We start from the raw sequence: 12,136 nt of genomic DNA, 5'->3' as shown, positions 1-12,136 counted from the left end.
TCCGGCGTCTCCCCTGCTCCGGCACAGCCTCCGCGCTGCGTCCCCTCTCCTGGAGGACCTCGGCCAGGCCTCGGGCGGAGCTGTTGCCCTGACAACCTGAAGGTGCACCGGGCGCTCCCCCGGGCTGGCCGCGGCTCCGGGGGGCAGTTGCGCAGAGCGAGGGGCCACGCCGAGGGGGGAGGGGATGACGCGGAGGGGCTGTGGCAATCGGTGGGGGCAGGGGGAGGTGCTGAGCGGAGAGAGGGAGGGGCTGGAGGGAGAAACAGGAAAGGGAGGAGGGGGAGACTCCGGGCTGCTGCAGCTGCCGTGCGTTTCTTTACACTCCCTCGCCGCCGCCTGGGAAAGTGGGTTACAGGGGGAAGGAGCTCCGCTCGGGCTCTGCCAAAGGAGCAGCCAGCCCCGGGGGGGCCGGAGCGCACCCTCCTTTCCGCAGCCTGCGCTTCGTCTCTTCCAGAGGGCTTATAGTCGCACTCCCTCTCTGTTGCAATTCTGTTCCTTTGACTTTTACCCCCCCTGCCCCCCGCCCCCAGCCCTTGCTTGGGTTTTATGAGCGCTTTGTGAAGTCGCAGAGGGAAGAGAGGCTGAGCGAGGGAGAGGGCAGGGGAGAGGCAAAGTGGAAAGGACCACACGCTGGCCGAGCCCGCCCGCCTCCGCGGCTGATGCGCGCCGCCCGCGCGTGAGCCCCGGCCGAGCCGCGCGCACCCACCCCGGAGCGCACCCACCGCACCTCCACCGCGCGGCCACCATGGTCGGCAGAGTTCAGCCGGAGCGGAAACAGTTGCCGCTGGTCCTACTGAGATTGCTCTGCCTTCTTCCCACAGGACTGCCCGTTCGCAGCGTGGATTTTAATCGAGGCACGGACAACATCACCGTGAGGCAGGGCGACACGGCCATCCTCAGGTAGGGCTCTCGGGCAACTTTTCCACTGCGTGTGTGGTGTGTGGCGCGCACGTGTGTCGGTGTGATCTCCCTGCGCTCCAGCGCTTCATGCTGCAGGCGTGTGTGTGTGTGTGTGTGTGTGTGTGTGTGTGTGTGTGTGTGCGCGCCTGTGCCTGTGCCTTGTGTGCGTGTACGTCTTTTACCCACTGGCCCAGGGATCTGCCAAGACATTTCCAGGGAATTCCGGTCCCGGTCAAGGACCAGCAGGGTTGTTAAATGTTGTTCGGTTCTGAGGACTTTGTTTCTCTTACCAAGAAAGCTCAGCGTCCCTTCTGGTACTCGTGACTTTTGGACAGTATCCTTGCTTTTGCAGTTGCCGATGCTTTGCATTTCAGAGTTTTGTTGGGGTTCCTTAATTGGGAAAGAAGAGTTGTTGCATTGTGGCTCTGAGAGAGTGGCACACAGTGCTGCATTCTCCGTGGCGTGTGTGTGAGTGTGTGTGTGAGTGTGTGAGAGAGTATGTGTGTGTGAGTCTGAGTGTGTGTGTGAGAGTATGTGTGTGTGAGTGTGAGTGTGTGTGTGTGAGAGTGTGTGTGTGTGTGAGTGTGTGAGAGAGTATGTGTGTGTGAGTCTGAGTGTGTGTGTGTGAGAGTGTGTGTGTGAGAGTATGTGTGTGTGTGAGTGTGTGTGTGAGTGTGTGTGTGTGTGTGTGTGTGTGTGTGTGTGTGACTAAGCACATCCAGGCTCTCCTCTGCCCCGGCATAGTCCTACAGGAGACTGGCTGTAAAGGTCTTCTAATTGACATCGAGGCAATAAATCAATCTTAGAACTTTGGTTAATTACTGAACCTTTTCTGGAATGTGGATAGAAATCAACAAAAGAATGAAGAGAAGAGCAAGAGAGAGAGGGAAAAGAACTTGCCAAATTGCAGATATTTAAAAATAAGGGTGTTAAGCACAGAGAGGTTATTGGAGACTTAACTTGGCATAAAATGGATATTTCAGATTGATTACTGACCTCAAAGTCTTATCTCTGTGTGGCTGGGCCAAACTCTGAAATATAATTTGGTATTGAAATTTGGAAAGAAAGAGTCCCAAGCCCTTGGTAGTTTGACCCCTCTATGGGACAGTGAGCTAGAGAAACTCAGATGGAACCTAACGGTAATTCTAGTTCCAAAAAGCTCCAAGCTTCTTTCCCTGTGTTTCTCTTCTGTCTAAACCCCTATACATACTGCACATACCCCATGTCCTTTTTCCTGGCTTTCCTCGAATTTCCATCAGGTTCTAACAAAAATTTTAAAAAAAAATTAAAAAGATGAAAAAAGAATGAAAGAAAATGTTCTCCTTGGAGAGCTTTTAAAATCTCATTTCATCCAAATAAAATGAGCCAGTGTCAGTTTGTCTATCTAGCTAATGCTGCTTGTTGTGGCAATAAAAACAACAACAGTATACAATAGGAAATAAGCCTCTAATGTGTGTGCAAGGAGCTGATAGTGCATAAACCCTGGGGCATCAGGGAGCAGTCTGTAGCAGAGCTGCCTACAGCAGCAAAGTTTTCTTTCCTTTTCTCAGAAATAAATTTGGTTGGCTGTCACAGTGTCCTGCTTGGGGATCTCTTTCCTTGTTAGAGCTAGTGTGTGTGTGTGTGTGTGTGTGTGTGTGTTGTGCATTCTGTGGTGTGTGTGTATGTTGCTGCAGATGATAAAAACTAAGGAAACCCTAACGTGTAAGTACTCCTTCCTTCATTTCCTGAGCACTGGATGGTTATGAATTCCAAAGATCGTACTATCCAAAGCAGATTTTCTCTTCCAGCTCTCCAGCCCTGTAAACCTGCCTGCGTGATTTATCCACATGGAGTAATAAGATTTATAGAGTAATTTATCTGTTTGCAGAGGGATTTGGACATGATGCAGATACTGTTTTTGCAAACACATAAGCATGCTGTCCCCACTGCTAGCATTCATACTCCCTAACATCATTAACCCTTTACTAATCAAGCAGTCTGTATAAATTTATGCTGTGCCTAGAAATATTTTTTCACCGGTTATAAGATTGAGTATGAGCGAAGTGAGTGCCCTGGATATCTAAATTTTTATTTAAATGTCCATGAACTTTGTAAGGTCTTTCTATGTCAACAATACCTATAGCCTAAGCTATAGCTAGCAAAGAGTTAGATAAGCATTTAAATATTAATTCAGAAGGAAAAGGGTATTCTTACACATCCATGTACTATATGCATTGAAGTCTACGTCAATGAGAGACAGTCTCACTATGTAAATATCTATATACAATATAGACGTTGCATCTGTGTGTTTACAGCTCAAAAGAAATGGAAATTTTTTGCAGTACATGTTAGTAGACATTAAAGTGAAATAGGGACAGTGAGAAAAGAAATAAATACAGAAGCAGTTATTCCCTGCAAAAGAGAAGGTAGACCAGCAGAGCATGCAAAGGAGGCACCCATGAGAGTCCGTTGCTTCCCCAGACCTGTCACCTCATGTGCCCTCCTTTTTATTTCCCTTGCCTTGGACAAGGCTTTATTTCTGGGTTGGTGGAGCTCTATCAGAAGTAACTATAGAGAGAGTTCCCTCTGTTTTCTTAGCGGACTTTCTTCTCAATCTCTTTAACTGAATCCAGTGAGCTTTGTGGGTCAGTTTCCTGGTGAAGAATGGTGCTCTTGCTTTCTGTTTACAAGTCTAGCCTGGGAAAGGCTTGCTTCTACTTTATTTGTGACATTTTACCGAGAGCATGAGCTTCCAGGGGAGGAGAGGAAGGAGAACTTGATTCATTGGAAGCCACAGTAGATGCTTGGCACTGGGAAAGTGAGTCTGTTGCCCTGAATAATCTGAAATGGCATCAGGAGACAAGGGTGGTTTGTAATTCTGGTGGTCCAATGACAGAAGTTTGGCTGACTGTCCCCAAAACATTTAGCTTTACTGCCTTACTTCTGTGAAACAAGTGTTTCTTTTGTGAATTGATGCTCATTTTTGTATAATTATGATCTTTGATATAAATATGCCTCTTGCTAGGAAAGCATACACTAGTCTTGGGGTCTTGTTCTGTAATTTCTGTCGTTTGGAGGCATAAAGGACTGTAGAATGAAGGTAACAAAACCAGCTGGAAAGAGAGATACTCTCATGTATGTAAACCTAACCCTGGTGTTTCCCAGAGAACATTATAGATCTTTATCAGGTCCTTTACGAGATCACTTAAGAGATGAAAGAAACCACAATACCATCTTTCATCTCAAAGGCAAAGAATCAAAGCGTGATCCACAGACCAGTGGTGGCAGCAGCAGCACCTGAGGATACTTTCAACATCTCTGAACCAGAATTTGTGTTTATATTTGTATGAGCAGTGAAGTATGTGACACACTTATTCACAGGACTTCATTTGTAGGGAGTCTCTGGTGTTTTTTCCTGAACAAAGCCCACCTGCCTCACTGCCACCCCCCACAAATTTAGGAGTTTGTCAATTACCGGATGAGTTTCTAGAACTTATCTTTCCAGCCCTCTGTCTTTGCACGCAGACACCCATAGAGATTCATCTCCTGGTTCATCTTGGCAGGTTGAAACCATGAAGCTTTCTTGATAAGTCAAGGGAAAAGTAGAAATAGGTAATGTTCCAATCCAACCTTTAAAATTTAATTTTTAGCAGTCCCACTGAGTATATTTTCAGTATCAGCAGCATATGTCTCTAAAGATAATTATAAAATACTTGATCTCAGTGTACCTGTTCATAAGGTAACTTTGTAAAAAGTACAAATACATGTATATCTGGATATATAGCATAAGTACATATATGGTAAAATGCAGGAACTTCACACTATTGTGACTCTAAATATTTTAAATTCAAAGTACTGAAATTTTACTTATTTTACAATTTGATTGGTATTTGTGAGATATTATAATACTTTTTATGGTGATAACATTTCCCCATTTAAATGTAAATGTACCTAATAAGTGTTAGCTGTAAGAAACTTAGTATCTAAGTTTAAGATAGTTTAATTTTGTAAGTTTTCAAAAATTTAGGTATTTTCCCCCTCGTGTTTCTACGTTAAGGGACAAAGGAAGAATCAACATAAAAGATGGGATTAATTGACCATAAAATGTAAAAGTTGTGTCCAAATCTCAAGGGAAAAAAAAGTTTTCCCTCCTGTAAGGCATCTGAACTGCCTGCATTCACTAAGAAAGTGTCAACACTGAAACAAACTCCTGACACAATATGTGGTTTTCTACCACTTATAATTCACTATGTGAAAACAAACTTTGTGGGCATGGATCTATAGGGAGAGCTTGTAACATTGATAAGTTATTTATGTTCATAATTGAATCACTAAAGGTAATTTAAAAAATTTATTGGTTATTACTAATACTTTAAGAACCATCCATTGTCCATAAAATTCTTTATTAAATATGTTGGTAAATAATGGAGTATAACATACCGTGTAGTGTCTAGGAATATGGCATATTATATACATGTTTTTAAAGGATGTTTAGGATGTTTATGTCCTTGTGAATTACTTGTTGTCCTTTATGGCCCAAGGAACACAGCAGGCAAGTCTCATGTGACAAATGCACATTGTGATAATTTGTGTTTTTGTAAGTACAAAGCAGCTAGGTATGTATACACACACACACACCACATATTAAGGTGATCTTTCTGTTCTATGTAATTTGAGTTTGAATGAATTATTTGTAGAATTGTGGTACAAACAACTAAAAGTGACTGACTCATCCACAAATCAGTCGGTGAGGTTTAAACATTTGTGTTTCCTGAAGCTGGTTCCACATAATAGCAAACTCAGGGAAAAGAAGGATTAGTGCATTTTGCTGTGGTCTCTGAAAGCTGCACATAAAAATGTCTGTGACTCACCTGATAGGAGGTTGCCCAAATCTGTGCTGGTCACCCCCACTGTCATTATCTGAGCCTTAGAGAGCCCTTCCCCTTCAGGCCATTACTGAGCGCTTACAGCCATTTGCCCTATTTTTTTCTGAATGTCCTGCCCGGTAATTTGTAAGACTCAGATGTGGACTCTAATTTTGTATCTATCTTTGCATGCAACATGACTTTGAGCAAAACCCTGAAATGTTTTGAGCTTTAGTTTCATTTATAAAATGCCAAAACTATCTATTCTAGTCACTCTACAGGATTGTTTAAGGAAGCTCATAAGAGGTGAAGTAGGAAAGTTTGTGGAATTGTAAACTGCTACACAAGCATAAAGTATCGTGGTTTTCCAACCCTATGCAGCCAGTTGTCCAGACTTTAGACAGATCTTTTAAAATCAGTGTTTCTCAGTCTCGAAGGTGTATCACAATTACATGGAGTGCTTGACAGGACACAAGTTACTTGGTCCCCACTTTCAGAGTTTCTGATTCAGTAGGTCTCTGGTAGGGTCTGAGATTTGCATTTCTAAGAAGTTATCAGATGATGCTGATGCTGCAGGACTGGGCCTCACAGTTTGAGAACTTCCGACCTCTGCTGCTACAAATGTGTTTTGTAGATGGACAGCTTAAGTATCTTATAGTCGCCTATTAAAATCCAAAACCTTGAGGTTTATCCAAGACCTTGTAAATCAGAATCTATATTTGACAAGATCCCTAAATGAATCTAAGCACATTAAAGTTGGAGAAGTACTGCTTTAGACAGTTCACAGCATGTAAATTACAGTCAACTGGGGACCTTAAAAATACTGAAGCCACACATCTTCTACTCTCAGAAGTTCTGATTTACTTAGTTTAATTAGTAGGGCCCGGTAATAGGTATTTAAAAAAAACGATTCTGCAGTAGCTGGTTTGGCTCAGTGGTTAGAGTGTTGGCTCAAGGACTGAGGGGTCCTGGGTTTGATTCCAGCCAAGGGCAAGTACCTCAGTTGCAGGCTCCATCCCCAGCCCCTACTGGCGCGTTCTGGAGACAACCAATTGATGTGTCTCTCACATCGATGTCTCTCTCTCTCTCTCTCTCTCTCTCTCTCTCTCTCTCTCTCACTCTCACTCTCACTCTCACTCACTCTCACTTCCTTGCTCTCTGAAAAGCAATGGAAAAAATATCCTCAAGTGAGGATTAAAAAATATGATTCTGATATATGTACACATTGTTGAAAACCACTGCTTTATTGGTCAAGGAATCTCTTTTAAAAATCATTTTTGGGGCAGCATTTAATAGCTATGTAGTAAAAAATTGGAGTCATGTTATATGGCCTGGGAAATATGTCAACAGCAAAGATGTGAAAGTTCAGTTGGGAGAGAGAAAAGAGATTGCAAAGATCCATTTCTTTACCAAAAGATCTCCTAACTACAATGTCATGAAAATGGAGTGACTTGATTTTAATATGGATCCAATTTACATAATATCTATTGAAATAACATTACACTTGATTTTTCTTAAGTTGATTGTCCTGTGTTCTGTCTTTCATTTATATTAGGCAAGACACAAAACAGTTTTCTTTATTTTTAATGCTGTCTCTAAGAGAGAAAAGAGACAATATTTAGGCAAGAAAAATATCCTTAGTCTTAGCTTATGCAAGCAGGGTTAATTGTGTGCACTTCTGTTTTCATAAACACAAATATATAATTTATAAGATAATTAAATGTTTGTAGAATTCATCTCAAGTTTTAGATGGTGATCAGTCTTTCACTGGAACTTACAGACAAGTCTTTGTGTCATAGGTAAAAACTTTGTCATCAGTGATACAGTACATTCAGAATGCTCAACAAATACACTGAAGACCAAGATCTGAATAGCTTGGAATAGTCTGATTTAGTAAATGAAGATAGTTGACAATTACTTGTCCTACTACATAAGATATTTTTAATGGTCAAATGAGATGCTGTGTATCCAGGTATTTTGTAAACTCTGAAATGCTATAAAATATAAGCTCTTAATGAGATTATTATTATTATATTCACAGTAGGAAAGAACTTTCAGAAAATTAGAAAAATTAATAAAATGAGGTTTAATTTTTATTTCTAAGGTCAAATTTGGTCATTTGTTCTAAGATGTTTGTATCATTTTATTTCATGTTCTTTAAAGTCATATGTATCTTAGAATATAGTTGATTTTTAAAAAAAAATATATCTTTTTTGATTTCAGAGAGAGGAAAGGAGAGGGAGAGAGAGATAGAAACATCAATGATGAGAAAGTCATTGATCGAGCCCGCAACCCGGGCATGTGCCCTGACCTGGAATCGAGCCCCGAACGCCTGGATCCTAGGTCAGCTCTCAACCCCTGAGCCACGCCCGGCCGGGCTATAGTTGATTTTTTAAATCAGGAATACAGGGCAAGTGAACACTTTTTTGGTAGTTGCCTGTAATCAAAACATAATCTCAAGTTAATGAGTGTTTAACCTTTATATACAAAAAGGACCTATGCTTCAGACTTTGTTAATTACTTTAGAACAAACCTGTAGATTAATTTAGAGTAAGGAAAGAGCTTAGATATTAGGCAGTCCACCATTTCAATTTAAAGTGATGTAACTGAGAACAGAAAGATATAGTTGGTTGTCCAAAGATTTGAGTGGCCATTTGAGAACTGGAATTCATATCTCCTAATTATCATTCAGAGCTACGGAATGATCTTCCTGGTTTTCATGTTATCCCATGATCAACTGTTTTTAACCCAAAATGATGCTAAAAGTGTCACTGTTTCTCCTCTCTTCTCATCTCTCCCCATCATTCCCCTCCCCCCTTGCCTTTTCCCCTCCCCCTCCCCTCCCCCTTTTCCTTTGTCTCTCCTTCTGTCCTTCCTCTGTCTTCCTTTCTTTTCCTCTCTTTTGTCTCTCCTCCTCCCTCCTCTTGTCCCCTCCTCTCTTCTGTTTCTCATCCCTGCAAATCAAAGCCACACTTGCCTGTGGAGGACCATCTAGTGGATGCAAGTCAAGAAAGAATTTTGCAGGAAATGCTTCCCTTTTCACATATCCACTCTCTGTATTAACGCAGTGGGCTTTCTTTCCTTCACTAAGAGTCTCCATGTTTTCATATTCTCAAAGCTGTTCTTGTGTTTGGCAGAACCAATGCAACATTATTTTTTAAATTTCTTTTTACTTCTAGTATCCTTCCTACTACACAGATTTTAAAATTTGAATTCTTAGCGTTTCCCCCATTCCACCAGTACTTCACTTGAGTTCCTAAATCTTACTACCTTCTTATTGTTTCTTTATGACCTTCTTACTGGTTAAGTCTCCTATTACTTACCCTTCCTCGAGACCATAATTAGGATGGCTGCAGTGAGATTGCAGTTCAGGTCTGTGCTTTCAGTTGGCGGGCTAGCCTTTGCACAATCTTAAGGGTTACCCTACACCTTGTAGTTATTATAGATTGTAGTTTAAAATTCTTCGAGGAAGGTAGAATTTTTTTCTAATTTGTACAAAATTTACTTTGGGCTAAGAATCATCTCGTAATGTTAAATTGGGAGGAACTGGACAGAGATCCAGACCAGTCTCCTGGGATGGTGGAGGCACTGCATGTTAAGCCCTTCTGCGGGTACCTGGGGTTTCTGGTATGGCATGCAGAACAAGGTCTCATGAAATTTTCTTAGCAGGTGAGCAGTGCAGCAAAGGGAGGTCCAATATGTTACAGCAAGAAAAGGGCAGAGCACAGTAGGGGAAATAGCAGGTCAGCAACTCTCAGTGAATCCCTCAGGGAGGCCTGTCAGATTGTAGTAGAGACTGTCACAAAGGCTGAGGCACATAGAAGGAACAGAGTCCTTGGGACAAGGGCTGGCTTAAGCAGGGCAGATACATCAGGAATAAGAAACTTATACCCCAGGCATATTCTTAAAATAGGTAACTTGGTCAAGGATCAAGTGAATCAAAACTATTGTAACCAAAGAGTGACATGGATATGAATCTCAGAGTACTGGCTCCTTCTTTTAAAACTCTTGCCATGAGCCTGGCTAGAGTGGCTTAGTTGGTTGAGTGTTGTCCTGTGCTCTGAAAGGTTGCAGGTTTGGTTCCCTGTCAAGGCACATACCTGGGTTGTGGGTTTCATCCCCAGTTGGGGCACATATGGAGGGCCACTGATCAATGCTTCTCTCTCACATCAGTGCTTCTCTCTCTCTCCCTCTCTCTAAGCATGTCTTCAGGTGAGGATTGAAAAACAAACAAACAAACAAAACTCTTGCCATGTAAATTCAGGATCATAAAACTTCCATAAAACTTACTGATCCAACTAGGTGAGGAAAAGATGGAGGCAGAGGTCCAAAATGAAGCAAGAATCGGCACTACTTGCCTCTCCCTGCCTTAGGTAACTACTGGATTACATCTTTAGTCTACTTAGAACTTCCAAGATTCCATATAGTTAGCAGAACCATGAACCTGACTATCACAGGCCTATTGTTTTCTAGGATCAATCTAGAAATGGGACCAGATCCTTCAAAGGCTTCTCATCATCCACAGCATAAAGTCAAAGCTCCTTGTATGGGCTAAGTCTTTATGCGGCCTCATGGCATTCACTAATTCAGAACCAGTTACAGCTTCTGCTCATGAACATGTGAATGTGTGTACACAGCGGTGCTGGTTCTTACCACTGTTCGAGATGATCTCTCTGTCTGAAGCCTCCTTTCCTCCCTCTCCAAACCCCCTACCATACTTCTTTGCTAGATTATATCCTTGTGTTTCTTCCAGGCTCAAGGCTAGTTCTGGTGCTAAATCATTTAGGAAATCTTTTCTAATTCTCCCAGACTGGGCTAGCTATTTATTATTGCTGATAGTCTTTCTGCATATTTTCCTCATAGCTTTATTGAGGTATAACTGACTAATAAAATTTTATACACTTACAGTGTACAATGTGGTGATTATATATATATGTAACATATGTAGTGAATTTATTATATATATGCTATATATATGTGTGTATATTATATATATATATATATATAGTGAAATAATTACTACAATCAAGTTAACACATCCATTACCTCAAATAGCTACTTTCTTTTTTAAAAAATATGTTTTTATTGATTTTAGAGAGGGAGGGAGAGGGAGAGAGAGACAGAAACATCAGTGATGAAAGAGAGTCATTGATCTGCTGCCTCCTGCACGCCCACACTGGGAATCGAGCCTGCAACCTGGGCATGTGCCCTGACATCCTGGATCATAGATCGATGCTCAACCTCTGAGCCACACTGGCCATGCTACCTTTTTTTTTTTTTTTTTAATGTGGATGTGAACACCCAAGATTCACTCCTCTAGCAAACTTCAAATATACAACACAGCATAATTAACCATTGTCACCATGCTGCACATTAGATTTCCGGAATTATACATATTATAACTGAAAGTTTATATGCTTTGACCAACATCTTCCCATTTCCACCACCCTCCAGCCCCTGACAACCACATTTCTACTCTGTTTCTATGATTTCAACTTTTTTAGATTCCATATATAAGTGAGACCATCAGTACTTGTCTTTGTCTATTTAGCTTTTTTCACTTAGCATAATGCCTTTCAGTTTCATCCACATTGTTGCAAATGACAGGATTTCCTTATTTTTTATAGTTAAGTAATATTCCATTGTGCTTCTGGGTAGATAGACAGAAAGAAATGTAGCTCACATTTTCTTTATCCACGTATCTATCAGTGAATACTTGGGTTGTTTCCCTATCTTGGCTATTGTGAATAATGCTGCAATGAACAGGAAGTGCAGCTATCTCTTTGTGATACTGATTTTGTTTCCTTCAGATATATACCCTGAAGAGGGAGTACTGGATCGTATACATACTCAATTTAGCATTTACTACACTTTAAAAACTTTATATACACTCTTTCTTGCCTTAAGTATACTATCAGTTCTTCAAAGCAAGCATCTCATCTACTTTACCTTCACATCCCAGAATTTAGCTTAGTACCTATAGGTGCTCAGATAAATATTTGCTCACTGCAGTGAACAGAGAGAGATAGTCATACTGTAACTCAAGAAGACCAGAAATTGACTTATAAAAGAGGAAACAAATCAGAAGACACAGGGGTGAAGCCAGATCTGTCAGTGGTGCAATCAGCCAGCACCGGAGTAACTGCGCATGTGTGGTTGAAGAAGGCAAAGTGGTAAAATCATAGACGGATTCTTCTCTGACCTCGTGGTAGAGGGGATCTGGCTAGACCCACTTTAAACATTTTCATTTCAGCTACTCTTTTCAAGCATAGGTTTCTAGGGAATGAGAAAGGCAAATGGAGGTATTTTAGGGGGATTCAAAAGCTTTCGCCATGGTGCCCAAACAAAGTGTGCTCCATTCTCTGATAGATTGATTAGCTTTTGACAAA

At 41.4% G+C, this 12,136-nt stretch overlaps 1 protein-coding gene across 1 annotated transcript in view; it reads left to right on the top strand.

Annotated features, from left to right (window-relative positions):
* Positions 1-331: 331 nt before the first annotated feature.
* LSAMP (limbic system associated membrane protein) overlaps positions 332-12,136 on the top strand; it is a 562,686-nt gene continuing 550,881 nt past the window's right edge. The window contains exon 1 of the mRNA XM_087818171.1: positions 332-900. Within this exon, the coding sequence (XP_087674297.1) occupies positions 746-900 (155 nt within the window). The 5' untranslated portion in view covers positions 332-745. The remainder of the gene's footprint in view (positions 901-12,136) is intronic.

The sequence above is a fragment of the Miniopterus natalensis genome, chromosome 6 (assembly GCF_054644295.1).
Source record: "Miniopterus natalensis isolate mMinNat1 chromosome 6, mMinNat1.hap1, whole genome shotgun sequence".
Lineage (NCBI taxonomy): Eukaryota > Metazoa > Chordata > Mammalia > Chiroptera > Miniopteridae > Miniopterus > Miniopterus natalensis.
The sequence above is the reverse complement of the archived record's forward strand: the minus strand, read 5'-3'. Positions and strand labels throughout refer to the sequence as shown.